Source organism: Syngnathus scovelli, chromosome 3 (genome assembly GCF_024217435.2).
Source record: "Syngnathus scovelli strain Florida chromosome 3, RoL_Ssco_1.2, whole genome shotgun sequence".
Lineage (NCBI taxonomy): Eukaryota > Metazoa > Chordata > Actinopteri > Syngnathiformes > Syngnathidae > Syngnathus > Syngnathus scovelli.
The window spans coordinates 11,218,147-11,242,576 of record NC_090849.1 but is presented as its reverse complement, the minus strand read 5'-3'; the positions used below and the strand labels follow the sequence as shown (position 1 = coordinate 11,242,576).

Below are 24,430 nucleotides of genomic sequence, written 5' to 3'. Positions count from 1 at the left end.
GTGGTTGTCAACCAGTGGTCCGCGGCCTCTAGTGATCCAAGGCAGTATTGCAGGTGGTCCATGAAATTGGAAAATAATTATAACGTTTTTAAAAATAAAATTTATTCATTATTTAGACTTGATTTATTTTCCAGCTAATTTCGTGAATCATTTCCTTCATAGATGACTTTTTAGGCCGCCTTGTGTCATCTCGCCTAGGCAGTGTATTTTACAGCAGACTGGGTCTTGCTGGCCAGGCTGGCAATCATCCCCTCACCCATGACGACTCGTTGGTGTGCTCAACTGCTGTTGGCAAAGAGCGAGCACATGCCGTGACATTGCATTGACGTATCACCTAATATACTACAAATATTTCATATTGAATGGCTCAACTTTGTTGATGATGTGTGTGGATAAAGTCTCCCGGATTGATTATTACCGTAATTTCCGGACTATAAGCCGCACCGGACTATAAGCCGCACCAGCTAAAATTCAGGGATATTTTAGTTTTTTTCTTACATAAGCCGCACCGGACTATAAGCCGCACGTGCACATGAGTTTTTTACAAAGAAAGACAGTACACAGAAAGCCGTAAAAATCCATAAATACGCCGCGCCGCCATTTAAGCCTCAGGGTTCAAAGTAACCTTCTGAATAAAATGCATTAAAAGTTCACATTCATTACAACTTGTTTTTGGTGAGCAAAATTTCAGAAGAATTGAATTTAAATGCTGATTGATTGGGTTTCAATACAATGCAGATGGTCCAAACAGCGCCACTCTGAGTCACATGGCAGAGTAAGAGAAAGGGTTTAGAGCCCTTTGACGCAGGTAACCTAGTGTGCATTCCTACTAAAGCTCATAATAGTCACAAACAACACAGCCAGAATAAGCAGCAGCCATAGTAGTGTTTTAAAATAGTATTTTTGTTGTTGTTTTCTCTTCAAGATACCGCACAACAGTGGTCCACAGCCTTTTTACGAGTGTATAAAAGTGATCAAGTCATCACAAAAATCACGAAAAAAATCTTATATAAGCCGCACCTGACTATAAGCCGCAGGGTTCAAAATTTTGGAAAAAAGCCGCGGCTTATAGTCCGGAAATTACGGTATGTAAATCACCCCCACTGTTGTGCAATTGTAGAAGGTCTCACTAACAAGCGCATTTTCATAAACAGTCGGATAATAAAATAATTATACGGTTTCACTCTTGAGCAGGCACTCCAGATAACCAAATATTTGTACACAGCAATTAAAACGTCATTTTCTAAAATATAGTTCTTTGATGAAGGCTAATTGGCAGTGCTATCAGCACAAAGTACTGACAGCAAAGGTGCCCTAAGGTGAGGCAGAGCAGTGCCTGAAAAGAGAGCATGTGAGACTTTACACAGTTTCAGCAGAAGATTGCATTCTCATTTATCTTCCTTGTGCAACTGAAAAAAAAGTGCAACAATCACAATCAATTGAACTTCTGTCACGCAGTTTATTACCGTATTGGCCCGAATATAAGACAATGGTTTTTGCATTGAAATGCGAAGTTTGGTGTGTTGCCGAGAGTATTTCATTTATGGTTATTTAGTATAGTGGAACCGTTACACGCAGTTAGTTATGTAATGTGTGCCGTCTACTAGTGTTGTGTGACGTCAGAAGTTGAGCGTTGACTTACGTGCTGTATTTCTGTCTGTTGCAGAACCACACACACAAACACCCCACAAACCACACACACCCTTCACATGCTTCACACAAGAATCACATTCACACACCCAAAGACTCACCCATGTACACTACACACACCTGCTCTCACACCCTTACGACCAAATGTGTGTCTATATCCTTTTGCCAGTTTGCCTGTATGCTCCTATGAGCCACAGTGCCTGTTACTTTTTTGCGAATAATTCAGTAAAGCAATCAAAACTGAACCACGTCTTCCCTCCTGTGTTCTGACCGACACCCGGGGGCGAAAAGAGCATAACTAACTGATCCAGCCCCCTATATAGTCCCCAGGCTCCCCAACAATAACGGTAGCAGTTTGCATTATTTTACTGCAATGTTTTTCCTTATTCAGATTTGTTTCAAGACTACAGTTAGTTAGACTTCACTTTGATGGTTAATGCAGTTATTGCAATTTTGTTGTTTTATCACAGTAGATTGGTTGATTTACATTTAAAAAAACAGAAGCCATTCATTTACAAATGTGATTGCACTTTAGTTTACATATGTAAATGTTCAGATATTAAGATGTGATAGACAGTTTTTGCATGATCGAATGAGGCAAAATAACATGCTTTTTCTATCGAATATATTATAATAATTTCTTTCAGATGTAATCATTTTCTGTATAAAAATTTAATTTGGTGTTCAAAAAGTATTTTTTCAAACTTGAGTCTTGAAAAAGAGGGGGTCGTCTTATAATCAGGATCGTCTTATATTCGGGACAATACGGTACAAATTATATTTCCATGGAGAAATCTAACATTTCGTAAAAATCTGGCTGGCTGCAGAAGCAAAGAAAGGTTGAGCTGAGAAGTTGTTATGAGCAGAGCTATGATCAGCGCAACACTGCTTTGCCCATCATTGCATGGACGTGTGTTCTCTAATGTGTGTATTTGTGTGAAAGTATTCATGCTGATACAACATCCTGTGAATATTAATGGTGACAGTAGTGAGACTAGAGAAATACAAATGAAAGAAATGCAAAGGTTACAGGGGCGGCACAACCTGTAAACAAATCACTCTCAAGCTTGCTGCAAATGATTCTGTTTATCTATAACAAACTACAGAAGTTGGTGATTCATAGGCGTGTAAGCGTGATTAATACCAACATTTGCACACTAATACATCACCGAGCTTCCCTTTGAACATTGCTCATGGTGACAAGGTAAGATGCACTGCTGTGCCTCTGTGAGCAATGACAGTTTTATTTGTTTTATCTTCTCTGCAAAAGACAGATATGGTGTGGCTTGGATATTTCTCCCAATTTGACATGAGACCAGATGGTTCTATTTGTAGCAGCCTGTGGACATATGATATCTGGAGTAAAGGTGATCCCTGAATAGCTGCAGTCGTGTCAGAAATCAATCAATCTGTAAACTTGTTGAATCACAACAGTTAGTTTTTATGTTTAATGTTTAATGGTAGGTAAATGGAAATGGGTACAAAAGTGCTCGTATATGGGCCAAGGAATAGTACAGTTTCAATGTGATTTTAATATAGTATATGTTTTAATTTAAAAGTAGATTAAAACATCAGATTTTTTTTTTAAAAAACAACCATACTTCGAATTAAAGGTTTGAGCCAGTTATGGACATGACAATTTCTAATATTAATTTTCAAAACATGAAGTGATACCACATACAACAAGGGCAGAAATTGGCAAGAATATTCTTACAGTGGGCGGAAGTTGGAACAATTTATCAAGGCCCCAAGAAGAGAGGGCACTCTGGGTTTTTGTAAAGACTTTTCAATTAGTTATTATTAAAATACATCTCAACTCAATAATAATTGTATTTTTTTGGCAGGAAAACGAAGACCCTGAAGTTGAAACCACTTGAAATGAGGTCTAAAATATAATGGAATAGAAAATTGAATGAATAGAAATGAACCCTTTTCACATATTCTGAGAAAAACTGTTGCGACAAATAATTGACCCTGAAGTTACATGAAAACACTTGAAATGAGATCTAAAATATAATGGAATAGAAAATTGAATGCATAGAAATGAACCCTTTTCACATATTCAGATAAAAACTGTTGTGACAAATAATGATTGCAATACACCGCTTTCAACCTGCTCCAGCCCTCAGAGGTAAAAGCAAAACAAACTGTTATAAACTACGATTTGCAACCGTCAACCTACCCATTTTTAAAACATGCATACTAGTAGCTATTGATAATAGTGATGCTGATAATTTAAAAATCAGGTTGGAACACCTAGACAATTATTTTACAGTAGTCCTCACAAGTTCTTAGAATAACTGTGGGGCCCATGGTGGTATTGTTGTGGGACAATGTTGGATGGACATTCATACTCCCCTGACATATCTATTCTTTTTTTTTAATTATTTTGTAACCATATGTCTTAACATGTTATATGCAAATATTACTGTATGCCTAATATCTGGGGATATGAATCAGGCACCTGGGACAGCTACGGGGTCCTCTGAACCCGGAAATTAGTTGAGAGTAAGCAGTTAGTTTTGTCATGTCTGGCTGTAACTGTCGTTGTTGTACTGTGTGTTTCAGTAAATATACTATTTTTTTCAACAAACCCCGCATGCTTGGAGTGATTCACATCCATGCGTGCGACATAACCTGTAGGAAGAACATTAGTTGTGTTTATTCCTGTATACTTTGATTGTTACTAATAGGCAAGCTTTTTGATATGTGAGCTCAAACAACCTCAGGCTAGACCATGATCCATGTGTGTATGTGTGTGTGGGGGGGTGGCTTTAAGGTACGTCAGTGGGCCCTTTGGGAAACCGAACAGCCCAGGAACTTTGAGTTTCTGGTAGCAGGTGTTCTCGGTAGTAAGAGCATGTGCGGCCCACTAGTTTGTGTTCACACAGAGCAACAGTAGGCGATGTGGTTTATTAAATTTGGACAAAACTGAAAAAACTGTGAACCTGAAAACTGACTGCACACTAAACTATTAATTCCGATCTTCAATAACAACAAAAAAAGACAAATTGTATAAACTTCTCTTTGTTTCTTCTCTTTTCATGTTGTTTTTTTCACTCTTTGTGACCTTTAGTACGAGTTACGTTATGAGTTAAGACCAGAGTGGAATAAGGGTCTGGCAGAGAGGAGCAGCCAGTGAAGAAGAGGTAACGTGCATCCGCACTGCAGCTTCGATGACAATGAGGAGCTAACTGCCGTGCATGGCTAACTAGAAATCAAACTTTAGCACCGACATTATAAAATCTGAACGATTCTGGGATGATAGACCCTGTTCCACTCGATTCCCAGTTCTTGTTGCCAAACCTACTTCACACAAATCTTGAGGTGTACAATAGCGGTGGCAATGTGACACCCCAAGTTCAATGACCCAATCAGCGTTTGTCAACACAGCACGCCCCCATGAACATTCTAGGTACATAGACGAAGACGTGGCTAGGTAGGCACTTGGAAAGACGCTGGTGGAACCCTCCAGACCCGGAACCTTTTTTGTGTGTGAACAAGGGAAAAACACAAACTACCAGGGTGGAAGGGGAAAGTTCCTGAATTGGTTCCTGCGATGTAAAACTCTCTATACAGTATGTATGGGGCCCCAAAATTTGAGTGCAATTATTTTGAGTGAACTTATTGCAGAAGAAAACTTGTACATTTTCAAAATGAATATTGTACATTTTTATTTTATTGTTACTTCATTTTGTTTTTATGACAGTGTACATTTACTTAATGAAGACTATGCAATGAAACATAAGAAATATCTTTAGCTTTTTAACTTTATCTATGCATACAAAACTCCGGTGCATCACACACATAGCAATCAATCCACCAATAATTGTGAGTGCATTTATTGCAGCAGAAGCCTCATAAATTTTCAAAACAGACATTATATGTTTTGATTTTATATTTTATCTTATTCTTTCATTTACATTTTTACTATACAGTATACATTTACTAAATTATAACTAGGGATTAAAACATATGCAATACCTAGTCCTATATATGCAAACAAAACACCAGCATTCTATTGGCTGGTAAATGGAAAATGATGAGAAACTTTGAAAAACTGACAGACACACCGCTGACTGAAGCGGATTTTCATCAGGTACGCCTCAATAACCAGGTAAATATCAACAGACCTCAGAAGATCATTTTCCTTGCTCAGCAAATCAGGATGATCTACTCACCATTTACAGTGGGGCAAAAAAGTATTTAGTCAGCCACCAATTGTGCAAGTTCTCCCACTTGAAAGATGAGAGATGGCTGTAATTTTCATCATAGGTACACTTCAACTATGAGAGACAAAATAAAATAAAAAAATCCAGAAAATCACTGTCTGATTTTTAAAGAATTTATTTGCATATTATGGTAGAAAATAATTATTTCGTCAATAATGGTCTCGATCTAGGGCTCCACACAAGATCTCACCCCGTAGGATCAAAATGATCACAAGAACGGTGAACAAAAATCCCAGAAAAACACGGAGGGACCTAGTGGATGTCTTGCAGAGAGCTGGGACCAAAGTAACAGACTACCATCAGTAACACACGACGTCGCCAGGGACTTAAATCCTGTAGTGCCAGACGTGTCCCCCTGCTTAAGCCAGTACATGTCCAGGCCCGTCTAAAGTTTGCTAGACAGCATTTGGATAATCCAGAAGAGGATTGGGAGCATGTCAAACTGAAAGTTCCATTCCAATGTGATTTTCTGGATTTTTTTTAAATGTAGTTGAAGTGTATCTATGATGAAAATTACAGCCATCTCTCATCTTGTAAGTGGGAGAACCTGCACAATTGGTGGCTGACTAAATACTTTTTTGCCCCATTGTATATACTGCAATTGCTGGCCCAACATTTATTAAAATCATATCTAAAAAGCACAAAGACTCTTGTTTCTTCACAATTTATCACTGCTTTATACCTTGTTTTGTTCTTGCTTGTATTTTGATGAAATATATTCCATTTTATTCCATGAAACCATGTGAGTGATTGGTGTCACAAACAATGACTTTTGCTGATTATGGTGTCAAAATAAATAAAGCCCACCCAAGGAGTGAATAATAAGGGCTCACAGCCAATAATATTGTGATGGGTTTCCCAAGTCAGTAGGAAATATTATTTCTCGTGATTATCATAGTATGCAATTCAGTTTATGACGTAGCGGACTACACTCCTGTCAGAATATCCATCCATCCATTTTCCGAACCGCTTAGTCCCCACGGGGGTCGCGGGCGTGCTGGAGCCTATCCCAGCCGTCATCGGGCAGTAGGCGGGGGACACCCTGAACCGGTTGCCAGCCAATCGCAGGGCACACAGAGACAAACAACCATTCGCACTCGCACTCACACCTAGGGACAATTTGGAGTGATCAATCGGCCTACCAAGCATGTTTTTGGGATGTGGGAGGAAACCAGAGTGCCCGGAGAAAACCCACGCGGGCTCGGGGAGAACATGCAAACTCCGCACAGGGAGGGCCGGAGGTGGAATCGAACCCGCACCCTCCTAACTGTGAGGCGGACGTGCTACCCAGTGCGCCACCGAGCCGCCCTGTCAGAATATATTAAATAATTTTGAGTTGCGCCCGAAATTGCAACGCGTTACAAGATTCAGTAACTGCAATATCACAAAACCATAAGATGTAACTCGTTATATTACCTTGTTACTGCCTAAATATAATATCGTGTTACTTTTGAGTTACCCTCAACAATGAGGATAACGTCAATTGAGAGAACAAATAAATTCTCAGTTGAGAGAACAAATAAATTCATCCGTCACCTTCAGATTGTCACCATTTTATTACCAGAGAACTGTCAAATTGATTGAATGTTGCTTGTATTGTCTATTGGCACATAAGACTTCAATATTTTTTTTCTGGTGTTTTCTGGCTTTGGCTGTTGATTTCTTAACATTCGACAAACAAACAACCCTCTATAACAGACAAAACGAGGCCTCCCTGTTGTGCTTTATTGGCTTTGCATTAGGCATTTCACACGTGTCATATTCTGTTTGGGTGTTACACAGGCAGACCATAACTGCCTGTTTGCTGTCAGACCTTGAGGCACCTTTAACAGCTAGCTGCAAGGGAGATTTGAAAGAAGGCTCACATGATGAGCTAACATAGGTGTGAAAAGCAGAACTGTGTTGCCCAAGGAGAATGAATTTATAAAAAAGCAAGACTGACAAACAGAACCAAAATAGAATAGCCATTAAATTCTCTTAATTCTCTGTTTTCTATGGCAATATTTTTTATTTAAAATGCCATAAATAAACATCACGGTGGGCTAGTGGTCAGCATGGACTCGCTTTGGGGTTCCAATGCCAGCTCTGGCCTTCCTGTGTGAGGATGCATGTTCACACTGTGCTTGTGTCATTACCTTTCACATCCAAAACCATGCACATTAGGTTCAGTAATTCTCAATTATTTTCTGTTATGGCCCTGCAGGAAGAAGAATATATTTTGCACCTCCTCCCCCAACTCTCTTCAATGACTATGAATAGTATCATTTATATATAAAAGTGTAAAACGTACACTTCAGCATAACATTGTATCCTAATTAACGTGTTCCATGGGCTCACAATTGATTTCTGCAGTGATTCAGATTGTATGATGCACCCTGTTATCATATTCTACCACACGTCTGCAGAGCTCAGAATATTTCTTCCTGCTTCTTACATTCCAAAGTTAGAGAAGTTAGTACCGCACCATGTGCCAAATATGAAATCATTGCTTGATGAATTACCGAACGAAAAATGAATGCTGACAAAGGATTCACTCATATCTAATCATTGATCTTGTTTGGCCACCAGTGTTTTTCATTCTCAATATAAATTCAATGTGCTTTTCATTTAGTAACGAGAAAATACAATAAGCTTCAATGCTGCACTGGCCAATTTACTTGAATACAAACCGTTTACTCCCTGAGCTGTTAACTCAAATGCATGGTGACTGATTAAAAAGCTGTTTCAGACTCACATTTTTTTGAAGTCACATATTGTGTATTCAGGCCAGTCAATGTAGCACACCACACGGCCGGGGTACTGCTCTATGTTGGAGTAGTAGTACTGCGGAAAGGCCAAGAGCAGAGCCAGGGCCCAGATCACTCCTACTACGACCTTGGTCTCTGTGGATGACATGCGCTGCTGCAATGGGTGGATGATGGCCATGTACCTGCAATAAAAACATACAACAAGGCATTAAGGGTTTTTGCATTTCGGTTTACAGTTCATTTTAACAAATTCATTTTCTTGATTTTTATCTAACGTGACATGAGAATACAAATATGGTTCCTTGACCCTAAAGTCACATATTGTGTATTCGAGTCAAAGAGTCAAGGAACCACATTTGTTTATTTTATTGGGTATTTCACACTAACAATACAAATCAGTAATTTCCAGTGATATTTTCTATTGTATTGTTATTTTATGTTTTTGTAAAGCACTTTTCTACAGTGAAAGATGTTGTAAAAGCGCTATCTAAATATAGTAGATGTATTGTATTGTATGATTCCCAGAAAATACAAGTAAAAAAAAAAATATATATATATATATATTTTTTTTTTTACTATATATATATATATATATATATATATATATATATATATATATTTACTATATATATATATATATATAAAACTTCAGCTGTGAGCACCTATAAAAGGCCCTGTGATACGAGCATATTGGGGTACTGGCACATTGGAATTAGATTTTTTTTTAATGCCACAATACATCTCTGACAGATACGTTTTTGCTAGGCTCGATGTGCATGCAAAGCCAAATTACAAAGGCGTTTGTTTCATTTGCAAAGGTTTAAATGAAAAGAAAATAGCAAAATAGGACAGTATCATTTAGATGTGGCAATGATGTAGTAGCTCCAAGTTTCTAAACAACAACATCGTAGTATTGTTATTGCTACTCTTTCATCACAAACTAATTGTTAATTAGGAGTAATTATTTGCACATAAGACTTATTGGGATGTAATAGTAGCAGTCTTAATATGTCTGCTTGTTGATCCTATTGGCCATTAAAGATGCCATGCATCAATGGTAGAGTGGTCGTCTCCCAACCAAGAGGTTCAGTGTTTGATACCCGGCCATTGTGACCAAGAATCCTTGGGCAAGATAGTGAACCCCCAGTTGCTCCTGATGCTCAGTCATCAGTAGGTGAATTTACTGTGAAGTGCTTTGATGGCCTTAACAGGTGGCAAAGCACTATCCAAGTGAAAGACCAGTTACTATTAATGAATAGGACGGACAACATTTGGACAATGTTCCTATTTTTAAGAGCTGCTTTTGTGCAAGCAATTTTATTAGTCTCTCAGAAAGGATTTACGAAAGCAACATTTCATAAAACAATCCACCTGGTGTATCTCGTTGGTGTTTAAAATTCACGCAAAAGATTTATTCACTTACTCATCATAAATATAGGCTATTAGCAAACCTATCAAATTGCACAATTTTGCCAAAGAAAATACCAACAAAATTGAACGTGGCCTTTTTTTCTTTCCAACACTCAAAAATGGCAAAGTTAACTGAATCTCTGCATCTCCAGGCTACTGGCTTCATATCGTATTGGATATCGGATAACTGCCTAGAAATTGGCATTATTGTGTTACCAGGAAGTTGAACCTCAAATCAAGTCAAGTGAAAACACAAAAAGAGTCAATATTGTATTTTTATCTAAAGAAGGGAAGCTGGAGAACGTGAGCAGGTAAAATAACACAAACGAAAAACTATATTAGCAAAAGGCAAAGACGAAAACAAAAAACAGGCGCAAATGCAGGTGGGCGGTCGGACAAAACAAAAAAAACGATCTAATAACAGATTCACAAAATGGTGAACAAAAGAACTCAGCCCTATGAAAAAAAACTAGAAAGGTAAGCAATTAAAGCAAGAAAGGAAACAGGAGAACTGGAATTACTTACATGAGTGGTATTAGATAAACATAACAGATAACAAGTGTTGGGAAAGTTCATTTTCTACCTGAACTAGTTCAATGGTTCAGCTCATAATGTCACGGATGGAATGGAGCAGGGCGACCAAATGCAGCTTGGACCAGGGTTTATTGGAGAACTCAAAGACAGAAGCTCGACTAGGGACAAGACCAACTGATCAAAAAGATAAGATAAAGACAGGAACAACGACGCCAGACGAGACGAGAACAATCTGACAGGGGTGTGACACGCAGACAGGACTGATATACACGACAGGTAACGAAGACAGGTGACTGTGATTCGTACATAGATTGAGAGTACACACAGGAAGGGAGGGGCGAGCACACAGACACTGACGCATAAACTTTCAAATGAACTTATTCAGCTCATAGTTCAAAGTTTTTAAACTTAGTTCATCGCTCCAAAAAGTTTATTGTTGTTTTCTTCCCTCCGGATCAAAACTTTTGTTGCTGCGAGCTTTTACATATTGGCGTTTTCTCATTGTTTTCATCCATCCCATCCACACAAATATCCAGGTGCTGCTATCACCTTACAATCTCAAATACAAGCGAAAATTGCTTGACTTGTCTTTTTCTTTAATGAAACATGACTGTGGTCCAAAAAAAAAAAACAATCTGCTGTAGTTGCCAGACTGAGCTAGGAAACTAAGAATGACAAATGAAGTTTTTATTGAACATCCATCCATCCATCTACTTCTGCTTATCCGGGGTCGGGTCGCAGGGGCAGCAGCTTTAGGAGGGACTCCCAGACTTCCCTCTCCCCAGCCACTTCATCCAGCTCATCCCGGGGTATCCCAAGGCGTTTTATTGAACATATTATTTCTTAACTTGTTTGCCCAAAGAAGCAGAAAATGTTTATAATTCGAGACATAAAAGTGCAAAGAGCCCAAATAAATTATTACAACAAAAAACAATCTCATGAAGAATAATTTGTGGTTCAACACCATTGAGAGCACAACAACGTCTCCTAAAATTCCTGAATGCTCTCATAGGATGATTGATGCCTTATTGTTGCTGTTTGACAAGAAAGGGCTCATCGACTGAACCGTCTGTCATCACGCTTTCTTCACTCTTAAAAGCACACGTCACATTTTGATGGCACACACGCCATGCGATTATTTGGGGCCGAGGTTGCCAAATATTTTTTCCACGCCTAATTAAGCCTTGTTTACAGTGTGTTTAGTGGGGTTTTATTCAGTCTAAGAAGAGAAAACCTGGCATCCTTGAACAAAAATGAACTGCCCGTCAAAACCATTCATTGGTCCCAGAATGAGCCCGTTCACAAAAATGTTCACGAAGCAAAAATGCACTACGTTTAGTTCACGTCCGTCCAAAATATGAACAAATTGATGAACTTTTGTTGAACTCATTCAGGTACAGCACTGCAGATAACACATTCGATCAGGGCAACAAGCAAAAGCAATAGCCCGGCCACCAGCTTTTATCTCTTCAGCACTAAAATAGCCAGCTAATAGAGATTTCAAACAGGCGTGTGCTGGACGCTCCGGCTCAAGGACTGGAAAAATACAGAACACAGAATCATGACACAAAATGTGTCAATTAGTGTTAAATTATCATTTATGTCAGCTATTGTCAACTGGTGGTCTGCGACCCTCTAGTGGTCCATGGCGATAATCCTGGTGGTCCGCAAAATTGGAAATAGAAATTAATTCTGATGTTTTTTAAAAATAAAATGAATTTATTATTTAGACATTGATTCATTTTCCAGTTGATTTTGTGGCCAATCAACAGACTGTATCTTGCTGGGGGTGGTTTGAATAGGTTCCCCCCCTCCCCATGCAAAGTTACAGGCAAATTCTAACAGAAGTCCTACTAGAAAAAGTCACCCCGTGAAAATAGGTACCACCCCTCCCATTTTAAAACGGTGAACTCTATACATCAACTGACTCTTTCTGTGTCTTCTTGGGGATGTTTTCACCAAGTGTAGCAAATTTGAATAGTATCCCCTCCTCCCTAAGCAAAGTTACAGGGGGTACTAATTCTAACAGCAGCCCCAAGTGAACCCATGAGAATAAGAATAACCTTCCCATTTTCAGATCCCGAGCCATCACCTTTTTCTAGCCAATGGTGATAAAAGATTCTGATGAGAATAGAACTCCAGAGGGGCAGTACTGTGTCTATTCGAATGATGGAGGATTTGAAGGCAGTTTACCTCATCAAGTGACAAATTGTCATAATAATGCTTCCTCGTCGGATGATAGCTATGTAAAAAAACAACAACAACCTTGTACATTATTAGTACTGCACCTCATTAGTGAAATAAATTAGTTTCAAACACTTTAGCTGCCATAATCAATTGCCCTTTACTGTTAGGAAAATAAATGAGGCTGTCTGGAGCATTTGATTCATAGCTTTTCGCAAGCCAGGTTTTTATTTAATACCAGATTTTACCGTTCCTGCCGTTAGTATTGCTCTTATGTTGAAGCACACTACTGGGACACGTCGAGAAATCCGAGTATTTGCAAATGCATGTAGCTGGCTTAAACTAAATATTATAATGAACTGTATACAAATGTATCAACAACTCCTATGGTGCAATGTGTTTTTTGAAGCATTCTGGATAACTGAAAAAGTTTAATTGACGGGTTAATCCCACTAATAACCCACATTAATCTGCTAATGGAATTTCTCACACTAATTATTTCAAGGACAAAAAGCCTTTTAAATTGGTCAATGGGATGCTTAAAAAAGAGAGAGTGAGAGATTTGCTTTGTCCTGGCTTCAAACAGCTCAGGAAGCCATGTGGCTTTTCTTTGAGGAGCCATTGACGTTGTGGATGTCAAAATCACACCTGGCAGATGTTCGACCTCTGCTTGCAGCAACAATTCACATCTGTGCTGCTATCATCAAAGTCAGGGATGTGCAAAGTCTGGCCTCAGCTACATTTCGACACTTTTAAAAGCAATTTTAAGACTAGTAAGCATGAAAATTGTGGTTGTCTGCGTTGTACTTTTTACTTGCAACACTCGATTGCAATCCTCTAACAACACTTCAGCAATCATTCTAAGAGAATAGGCCATGTGAAAAGATAAATGTCAGTCATGAATTGACTGAAGGAAACGAAGGGGGGTCAAGAGAGGCTCTTGCAGAAATTGTAGACAAGTTTTAAAAAAACTCTAAAAAGACACGTAGGAGTAAATGTGGGGAGGGCAGAAGTTAAGGAGACACTTCTAGCCTGCTAGCAGGCCTCCATTTTTGCTGTGAAGAAAAAAAGACACCATATCTTTTTGTCTAGTTATATATCAGGAGAAAGATGACTGACACCACACAGCTTTTTTTCCAACATGACAATGACATAGTTTGTAGCTGGAAAGAGCTGCTAAATGACGAGCGGGTTGATACATATCTTCTTTGTCGCGTAATATTCTTTGTTCCTTTGTTCTCGCGTCTTCACTCACTTGTCAGTCAGGGAAATATTCAAGAGATTCTGACGTAAGTCAACATACCGTGTTGTGTGGCCAACAATAACTACCTGCCATTTGCCAAGGATGGCTGCAGTGCACCTTCACAAAGACCAGCTGCACATTAGATGGTGTCCCGCCATGGCCGCCTGCCAAGACTGCGTGCTTGCTAGTATCGGTTAAGGCAACTCAGATGGCCACTGACCAGCAGGCCGGGATGACAGTGATTCAGGATTGCAACTCCGTTGGGACCGGCCCAACTCAGCCGTGCGCCCATCCAGTTGACACAGCCCCGTGACCTACTGCCAGCGCCTCAATGTGTACCCTATGAATCAGGTTTTCAAAGTCTTCAGGACAGCTGTATGCCACATTCGGGACTGGCCCAAACAGTCGGCGCCACCCGAGACCTAACGCCCATGCCTCAACGGGTACCTTCTGAGTGTGGCTAACCGGATGCTTCAGGATAGCTGCATGTCGCAGTCACGACCGGCCCAACCTAGCAATCCTTGTTGGACCCTAGATGTGGCAAACCACCAACGTGCCTCAATCCTCCTCCTTGCTAGTTGCGCCCCCTGTGAGAGATTCGTGCCCTCATCTTTACCCTTATATCCTCAACCTACGCCTGTTTTTGTGAGGATTGACGTCCATAGTCCATCAGTTCACACCATTGACGGCAACTCGCGCTGTACGGGTCATCTGCCCGCTGAAGCGCCTCTACGTTGATTTATGGACCCTGTTCGTTTTTTGTTTAGAATTTTCCTTCTGGATATTGTCTTTGTTCTTTTGCTCATTTGTCTTCACTCACTTGTTGGCAGTCAGTGAGAGATTAAAGATGTAGAAGACTGTGCCACATTATTATTATTATTATTATTATTATTAATCATTTTTGTTCAAATCTGAGTGTATCTAGGCTTTAACGCTTTGTCTGATTTTGGGTTTACAGCTCTTAATCCACTTGTGCTTTTACCATAAATGTATAATAACAACCCAAGACTAATGCGGCGGGCATTGCCTGTACACGAATGCAAGCATTGCCTGTACAGGAATGCAAGCTAGACATTAATTACAAAAGGGGTCTGAAAATGCAAGTGTGCCTTAATCTTTAATGCCATTTGCTATACTCTATGTTGTTCTGCATCCAGATTGGCACTCTGGAATTGTCTGGCACTGTTGACAGCCTGTCTTTGATCCCCAAAATTGTCCCACCAATCTGTGTTAAACATGATGGCCAGCCTCTCAATCTGATGAGTGGATGTCAGGAACACCCTTCATCAATCATTTGTACCCGTTATTGACTACGGTAATAAAGGGAATCGTTTACCGTCTTTCAGTGCTCGCTGTTCTTTATTATTTTGCAGTCAGAACCAATTGCACACATTATTAACAACATTTTGCCTTGTTAAATATTTAAAACCAGCTGTGACTTGGTGATGCAAGCAGATGGTACTGGTATGTGTGGGGAAATAATCTTGATTTGAGGCTTTTATTATTTTGCTTTGCCCTAAGTAGTTGTGTACACCTAAGGACACATATCTATGCCATTTACCTTCAATTCCATCAGTTTTCAATGTTGCTGTTGCTCTTGTGTTCAAAGAAACTGAACTATAACCCCAAAGATTTCATTTAACAACAAAGCAGCTGGGAGAAGCATTTTGTGTAGAATGGCTGTAAAAAAAGAACAATCTATGGTGTTTCTTTCATTCACATCTCACAAACACCAACTTTTGAGTCTTTGTATTTCAAATAATGGGTAATACATGGTTTCTTCTCTTGGTGTGGCAAGCAAGGCCTAACATGGTCAGCTTTTACTAGATGGTGCGGGTGATATACACATTGAATTATCAATGGATTGCACCTAACCTACAATGGCAAGGCAGTGGTTCAATATAAATATCATGAGGTTGCTGTGCTGCATTCCTGCAAAGCAATGTGTAATTAAGTGATTAAAAAGCAATCCACCACAAAAAGCAACTGTGGAAATTGGCTTCATATCTCACAGTCTTTACTTTTTATTTTGTTTTGCAAATTATGTTTGAACGAAGTTTGCGGAAATTTGATCAAGCATTTGTTTCACAGTTTATTGGCCTTTCAGGCCTGCTTTTTATTTGTTTTACAGAACGATTTGTAAAACTACCATCAAGGAGAATGGCTGGGGCGGAGCCTATAGGGAGTCTATGTGACGCTTTATGCAAAATATCCAAGTATAACTCTTTTGATTGCTGAGATCGTTAATCACCGGCAGATGCCCCTGTGCTACCCTGTGAAATCAAATCAATATCTGCATTTTATTTTCAGAATCCAATCCACAGGTATTGGCTGAAAAACGTGTTTTGGATTAAAAACATTTTTTTGGGGTTACTTCTGATTGTTTTATCATTATTGTTTTGTGTTCACAACTTTGGTACAGCTACATCTGCTGTCAAAGCGTAATATGAATAAAGTTGAGTTGAGATAATCATGTTCACCACCTTTGATTAACACTGTCAGGGAGGCATTCATTTCACAATGTTTATTGGTTCTACGTTCATTATGGTGATGGTGGTTTGCAGTGAACTGCACGACATCATTGTGAGTCATTCAATATTTTTATGATTTCATTCAGGTAAACAAGGGAACAAATATATAGAAACACTTGGGTGTGTCTGAAACCCAAATGCAGTAAAGCAGGGAAGCAAATTAGATGATGACTTTTAAAGCTTTGACAGGTCCAAAGACAAACAGATGAGGAAGAATGCTATTCAATTAAGATTCAGATGAAGAATCTCCAAGTTTAGGATGGGTTGGGCGCTGGACAGGTAAGAGTCTCATTGCTCAGATATATAGAGGTAGTAAGACATGAGTTTGTGGTTGTCCCATTGCGATATGTACTTTGCGTTCTGTTATAGCTGCAGGTGTTCATTCATTCATCATCTGTACTGGTTAGTCTCTTGAGGGCCGTGGGCGTGCTGGAGCCTATCCCAGGAGTCTTTGGGTAGAACGCGGAGTACACCATGAACTGGTCATCGCAGGGCACACATAGACAAACAACCATTCACTCACAATCATGTTGGTCACCATCATGAGGATAAACAGTTTGGAAGAGAACGAATGAATAAACGTAGTATTTGGTGTGACTCTATAGTACTCAGTGTAACGTAGTTCATAACTCAGAAGACTTAATGTGGCCATTACTCATCTCGCTCAGAAGGGATGGGAAGGAACGTTCCGTGGCAAAAACGAGAATCCAAAGTGGGTCAAAAAGGGCACAACTTGTGGTCATGGTGAAAAGCTAAGAAAACTTGGTTACCCATGATGGCTTAGTTGCTTGCTCATATTTATTCATACTCTTAAACATTTTTCTTATACGATGGTCTATTTCTTACTAAGCTGTATTTACAACGCAGGCCAACTGCTAAAACTGAGATATTGCTACTTATGGCCATCTTGTCAGTGTTCGGCCTACAAACAAAAGGCACTCAGTGTATTGTACCCCTTTGTTTTCCTGATCACTTGATGGCACCATAAAGCTAATGAAGCACCATGACACTTCAAACCATGTGCAAACTAATCGTCTGGAAAGCCTGGGCGGTACAGAAGGCTTAATTTTGCCATCACTATCAAGAAATGCTCTCCGCAGATTCAGGATTGTTATCCACTGAACTTTTCCTCTGCCGGTTATTGTAGGAACTATGTACTGTGCCAAAATCATGCATTAGAGATGACTACGCAGTCCATATACCTTTATTTTTGAATGCTTCAATTATCTTTACATGGCTCAGAAGTCATTGTTTGTGACAGCAATCACTGCAAAGCATGTCCATTTAGCCTCAATGCTATTTATCAAGATCCAATCAGGTTTGATTTTTCTCAATAATTACAGCGAGCTGGTGTTGATTGGTCTCTTTTTATTATTCGTTTTGAGGTGACATGGCTGCAAGGCAGCTGTTTAAATGTGTCCAAGTGTGTGACATTGACTCTGATTTGGACTGATGCACCAAGGCTCTTTTTTTTTATCATGAAGGGACAGACTGGAAGAGACCAGAATATAGGAGGCAGTCAGCGGCTCTACTGCTTGATAGAGAATGGCAAGTAATAGGATTCTGTGTGCTTTTTTCATTTGTTAATTGCTATGCAGTAACAAATAGAGACCTTGTAAAGTAACTGTAGTCAGATTAATTAACAGAGAAAAGTATCGTGATGTGAAGACAATTTGCAATTCTAGAAATGACACGAATTTGATGCACAATTTGTCTTCGCGAGCCACATAAAATGATGTGGCGGGCCGTATCTGGCCCCCGGGCCTTGAGTTTGACACCAGTGCTGTAAGGTATCAATGCGTTGTTCCTTTTATGACTAGACTTTCATACAAGTGGAAGAAACTGGAATCAAACTAAAGGTGTTACGCATACATTTTGAGCTCTGTGAAACTGCATTATAAAGTACATTTGGGGAATAGTTTGATCAAAGTGATACAAGAGATCCCTCATTTCATTAACCCTTGAGTATCGTTCGCTCCTGTAAGGTATCCAAGCAGTGTTGCTATTAATTCTGTATTTATGCCTTTTGAGTGATTAATGTGGAATCATTTTCCCTAGTGATGTACAAGCCTACAAATCCAGGGGATGTGATGTGCATGTCAGGCACCAACCTATCATTTAATGATAATGCATCATGATCCCTCTGGGAAAAGCGCAAAGGATGAAGAGGGAGAAGTGCATGGAAATTCAGGAATGAAAATCAGAAGAGAGACAACGATGAGATTTTCATTGATATATTACAAAGGTCATCATCTGTTATGATGATGTGATCTAAAAAATAAACACATAGCCTTCCCATTTAGTTGCAACAGATGAATAAATGATTTAAGTAGTTTTAATTTTCTCTCCATAATAATAATAATACAGTTTCATAGTCGCCAAATGACTAAATGGTTTCACTATTAAATGATTGTATTTTTCTTGGCATCTAAGCGATGTTGTTTTTCCCCAACCACCAATGTCGCACTCTCAGAAGTACAATTTAACCTTGAGTTATTGTACTTATGTCGAATACACGGTGAGTGCTTCTGACAAAGATAACGGAACACCGCAGAGACTGGGCCAACTGCTGGGACTAATGATGAATTCTTTACAATGACTATAAAGAATAACACAGCAACCTTCATTTCTGGTTATGGAAATAAATGCTGTACACCACGCATATGGACAAAAGAAGCATGAATTAATTGTTTGTCTGAAAGAGACAATTGGGTGATGATTTCACTGTACATTTTAAGGTGGTGCAGCTGGAGAGGAACAAAGAGTGGAGAAACATGTGCCGCATATGTTTTGAAGCTATAACACTTGGTGAGATCATAAATGTGATAATAAAATTGTTATTTAGGAAATAAATCAGGTGGAGCAAGTTGCTAAATCTCAGAATCTCTATTTTGGAACAGATTATGTAAATTGTTGGCATCCTCATGCCGAGGGCTGACATTGTTGCTCTTCGTTATTGCCTTTGATTGACTATCAGTCTTCCTGATTTTTTGGCAACTTTATTGGCGGTTAACAGTGCATGACGTGAGTAGCTTTTTATTTAAATGGTACACCGCTTTCCATTCAGATGGTTAAGAATTTTTTTTCAATCATTTGTTTATTGGGTAATTAATCTAGAATAATCACACATTTCTCTTAGGACCAATAAAAATGTGATCTCCTATTCATCAAAATGTTACAATTGACTTGAATTTTTCAGGATTTAAGGTATGGAGTTTGAAATAGGAAATCCGGAACAAAAATGTTCTTCTATTAATGCATGTAAAATTAGATGTGTAACAGTACAAAGCTTGAACTAATTAAAATGCCTAATTTTACATTACTCACAATGAATTGGAACCTTAAATAACAGTAACAACAATGACACATGGCAAGTGCTCGAATGGTAAAGTTCATGCTGCTGCCTGTTCCTTTTGTGGTACCTTGTTCTGTTAGTATCTGCCACTTCTTAGCAACAAGAATGTGACAAGCACATGCTTCTTTACAACACCTAGCACAAATGAGTGCTGACATCAACTATCATCCATCAGGGGTGCTGTTACCCCGAGATAGTTATAGTAGTTTACTGCTGTCCGGTGGTCTCCTGTCAATGCAATAAATGTAGCTTTGGCCACCTTCCCACCGATTGAAGGTTTTTTATGTAATGGGTCATCTGTGGTAAGAATTTTGAAACCCCTCATCTAGGCCTTGATGGGTCTAGTCTCAGGCAACCCGCGATTATGCAACAGTTTACCTCCTTGCGTACACAAATCTAAGTGTGCACATAGTGTAACTTGATGACTGTGGCTTGATTTCACAAAGGTGTTAGCATCTTCGCTAACAATAAATTCACTTTTGCAAAGTTATGCAAAATTTTACTCACAGTCATCACAGCTTTTAGAATGTACTGTAGCTTTTGTAAAATATTTTATAGCTGCCCTGTAATTTGTAATGCAGAAATTAGGTCAAACAAACTACATTCTGTAAATGTCTATTCTATTCTATTCTATTCTATTCTATTCTATTCTATTCTATTCTATTCTATTCTTGCACACACATATCATGACAAGGTCAGGAGAGGACAAAACAATAAAATACCACCCAACGCGACCGCCCCTTTGGTCCCCATTCTAAAACACTGCAGTAGACCAATCTAAGTGAACTCTTAAGGGATGACGTCACTCTGACTTGAGTACTGCTCTATAATAATTTTAAAACTTGGATGAGACATATTGCACACTATGTATAAATAATTCTTAAGAAAAAAAACGTTTACAGACAAAGTGTGATGATTCTCAGCAGCTGCACAATAATATTCATACCTAATTAAAATTAAAAGTGCCTTATTTCTTGTAATGGTCACATATTGCAAAACCTCTGTATTTCTCCAAGTAAGAACTACTGGCAACCAACAAGCATGTAGCGTATAATGAGCTGTAAGACTATTAAGCAAAATATTAGAAAAACCGGCAGTTATGTGGATTTAAGAAACTGTATAATCCTCTGCAGAAAAGTAGTTACATAATCTGAGTGTTATTCAGCAACAGCAACAACTGAATAATTTAATGAAATAAAATGAATATAAAATAATTTTACAAATTTACAAATAAATGAAAGGCTTTGTGGTCAGTTCAATTCAAGTGGTTACTTGAAGTTTAAGCTCATAACAAAATATTGTGGTGATGTTATCTGGCCCCCAGGCCTTGAGCTTGACACACATTCAATGGACTACGAGCGTTGTGTCATGTAGTACCCAGATGCAGTTAGGCAATCGAGTCTTCCGAGTTCCATTTTGTAAATTCTGCCAGCGTTACGTTATTTATTAAGACATCAATTGTAAAAATGTGTATTCATACAATCACACCATCATATTCAGAATACAAAATATATCTTTTACTCCTGCCCTGAAATCCATAACCTCAGCAGCATGGTTCATGTTTTTTCATAGGGGGCCAAAAGAACGACACACACTACTGAGTAATATTTCTCTATCCAACTGGAAAGCAGATGACACTGCTGAGAGAGCATGTTTGTGCCCTGCACTTGTATTGCTAAGAAAAGGAGTGAGGGCTTATGATTTTATTTATTATTTAAAATAATAATGGTTTACAATTTGTGCACATAGAGAAAAGCTTCCTGTAGCTTTTGCGCATCACATTTACATTCATTCACATTCATTCACTGACAGAAAGAACATCCCCATTGATGAATCGGCATCACACAAAATATGAAAAACATAAGGCAGGAACAAATGACCACCCACAAGACGTTTCACTCTGTTTTAGACTAATTGGAATCGGAGGGAGCATTATTAAAATTAAGTTAGATAAGACAAGATGACATTTCTTTTAGCAGTCGCACAAAGGGGAAATGTGAAATTCGAATGTGAATGCATTTTGTCAAGTTTCACTGCAAATGTTTGCAAACAAAATTAATAGAATATGCAGTTATTATTAAACGACCGTTTTCTTTATTCTCATCACGAAAGCACAAATTCCACTGGAGGAATGCAACAGTACTGCGAGGTGCATGTTACCTGTCCAGGGCGATGGCGGTCATGGAACAGATGCTGGCAAACACAGCCGCGATAGGAAAGAAGTTGTGAAAGCGGCAGTAGATCAGTCCGAAGTACCACTCGTTGTGCACGGCGTAGACGAAGTTGATGACCGTGTTGAAGGCGGACATGGAAGCTTCGGCAAACGCCAAATTGAGCAGGAAATAGTTGGTGACCGTTCTCATGCGTTTGTGCGCCATGATGATCCAAATCACCGTCACATTCCCAAGAACCGACACGATGACTATACTGCAGTAAGCAATGGCCCACAGGAATATTCTCCAGGCTGGCTGCACAAATTGGTTCCAGTACACGGTCCCGTTGTTGGTGCCGTTGTTACTTGTGGTACAGTTGACTTCGTCCGCGCCATCAAAAATTGGGTCCATTTTACCACTTCGGAGTAAAAGTCTCGCTCACCAGATAGAGGTCTTGTGAAATTCGGTCTGATCGATGAAAAGTTTCACACTCATACGTATAGGTATCTTCTACTATACTGGATTAAATTGGAATCTAATCTGTGCGAGATCTTAATTTGCAAGATGGGTAAAAAGATGCGCGTATTTTACGCATGTCTCCATACAACCAAAAGGAATGCGGACTTTCCATGATGTGAGGAGTTCTGCTCACTGCTCAGTTCTGCTCAGTTCTGCTCATGCTGTCATATGACTCATGGTGCTTCTTCTACTGACTGCTCCAACACGCTGCAAACACACACTGCACACACGCTGGAGAAAATAATCCCACGCACATTTATAACCTGCCTCCTGCTGCCCCCTGTGGTACCAATGATAGACCTTTTTAAAAACAATTCTAACCCCCCCCCAAAAAAGAAAAAAAAAACAGATAGATAGATAGATAGATAGATAGATAGATAGATAGATAGATAGATAGATAGATAGATAGATAGATAGACAGACAGACAGACAGACAGACAGACAGACAGACAGACAGACAGACAGACAGACAGACAGACAGACAGATAGATAGATAGATAGATAGATAGATAGATAGATAGATAGATAGATAGATAGATAGATAATAGATAGATAGATAGATAGATAGATACTATTTATTTATTTATTTATTTATTTATTTATTTATTTATTTATTTATTTATTTATTTATAGTCCACATATAGTTCACACATCTACACTGTGTCAAAAATTAAAACAAATAAATGGAAAAAAAATCTTCATTTCATTCACTTCTACCTTTTATCCTCTTCTTCAGGGTTATAAGTGAACAGGAGCCAAATCCCAGGTGAATTTGGGTAGAGGCAGATTACACTCTGGACTGGTCCAGACCAGTAAATCACAGAGCACATACGTATAGACAAACAATTATTCACTCTGACATTTGGTGTAATTACACTTGAAAAACTGGAAACAAGAGCCATCCATCCATCCATTATCTGAACCGCTGATCCTCACGAGGGTCGCGGGCGCGCAAGAGCCTATCCCAGCAGTCTTTGCGTAGTAGGTGGACTGCACCCAGAACTGGTCGCCAGCCAATTGCAGGGCACGTACAGACGAACAAACTATTCAAACTCACCCCTACGGACAATTTGGAATGTTCAATCAGCCTACTTTGCATATCTTTGGAATGTGGGAGGAAACCGGAGTACCCGGAGGAAACCCACACAAGCATGGGCAGAACATGCAAACTCCACACAGGAAGGCGGGAGCCAGAATCGAGTGTTGTACCACTGAACTGTGAGGCGATGTGCTAACCCGTGTTTCACCGTGCTGTCCTAACAAGTTAAGTGAACGCAATGTTACAAAACTAATCGAATCAGAACGTTGGTAGTGTTATGGTGGCCACTTTCCAGCTTGGAAGTTTATGCTTCAGATCTTGACTCTGACCTTCCTATTTGGAAAGTACATGTTCTCCCTGTGCTTGCATCGGTTTTCATCGGTGGGAGGTTGATTGAAGACAATAAATTGTCCATAACATCACGCAATAAAAGAAATGAGAAAAAACGATAGCAACATTCTTATTTCCTGCACAGTGGAGGTAAAGAGGGCCAAGGAGATTTCGACTGATATTCTATCCATCAATCCATCCATCCATTTTCAACACCGCTTATCCTGTTCAGGGTCGCAGAGGGTGCTGGAACCTGAACCCTGAACTAGTCACCAGCCAGTCGCAGGGCGCATAGCTAGACGATCAACCAATCACACCCACATTAATTCTTAAAGATCTACACATGCAGCACATTTTCTTTGTAAATACAAACCCAAAGTTGAGGTTAGCATGTTGGCTTGGCCCTCGACAGACGCGCCAGCTTGTCATGTGCCCTCTTAAATGCCGGGGTGCTTTAGAGGCAGGGTAAGCCGTGGCTCAATTACATGAGACAAGACCAAAAC

General features: G+C 39.3%; 1 protein-coding gene across 1 annotated transcript in view; it reads right to left on the bottom strand.

Moving 5' to 3' along the window:
* tacr1a (tachykinin receptor 1a) overlaps nt 1-22,788 on the bottom strand; it is a 44,416-nt gene extending 21,628 nt beyond the window's left edge. The window contains exons 1-2 of the mRNA XM_049763467.2: nt 22,047-22,788; nt 8,617-8,811 (exon numbers count right to left, since the gene is read on the bottom strand). Coding sequence (XP_049619424.1) covers nt 8,617-8,811; nt 22,047-22,450 — 599 coding nt within the window. The 5' untranslated portion in view covers nt 22,451-22,788. The remainder of the gene's footprint in view (nt 1-8,616; nt 8,812-22,046) is intronic.
* Between the last annotated feature and the right edge of the window lie 1,642 nt (nt 22,789-24,430).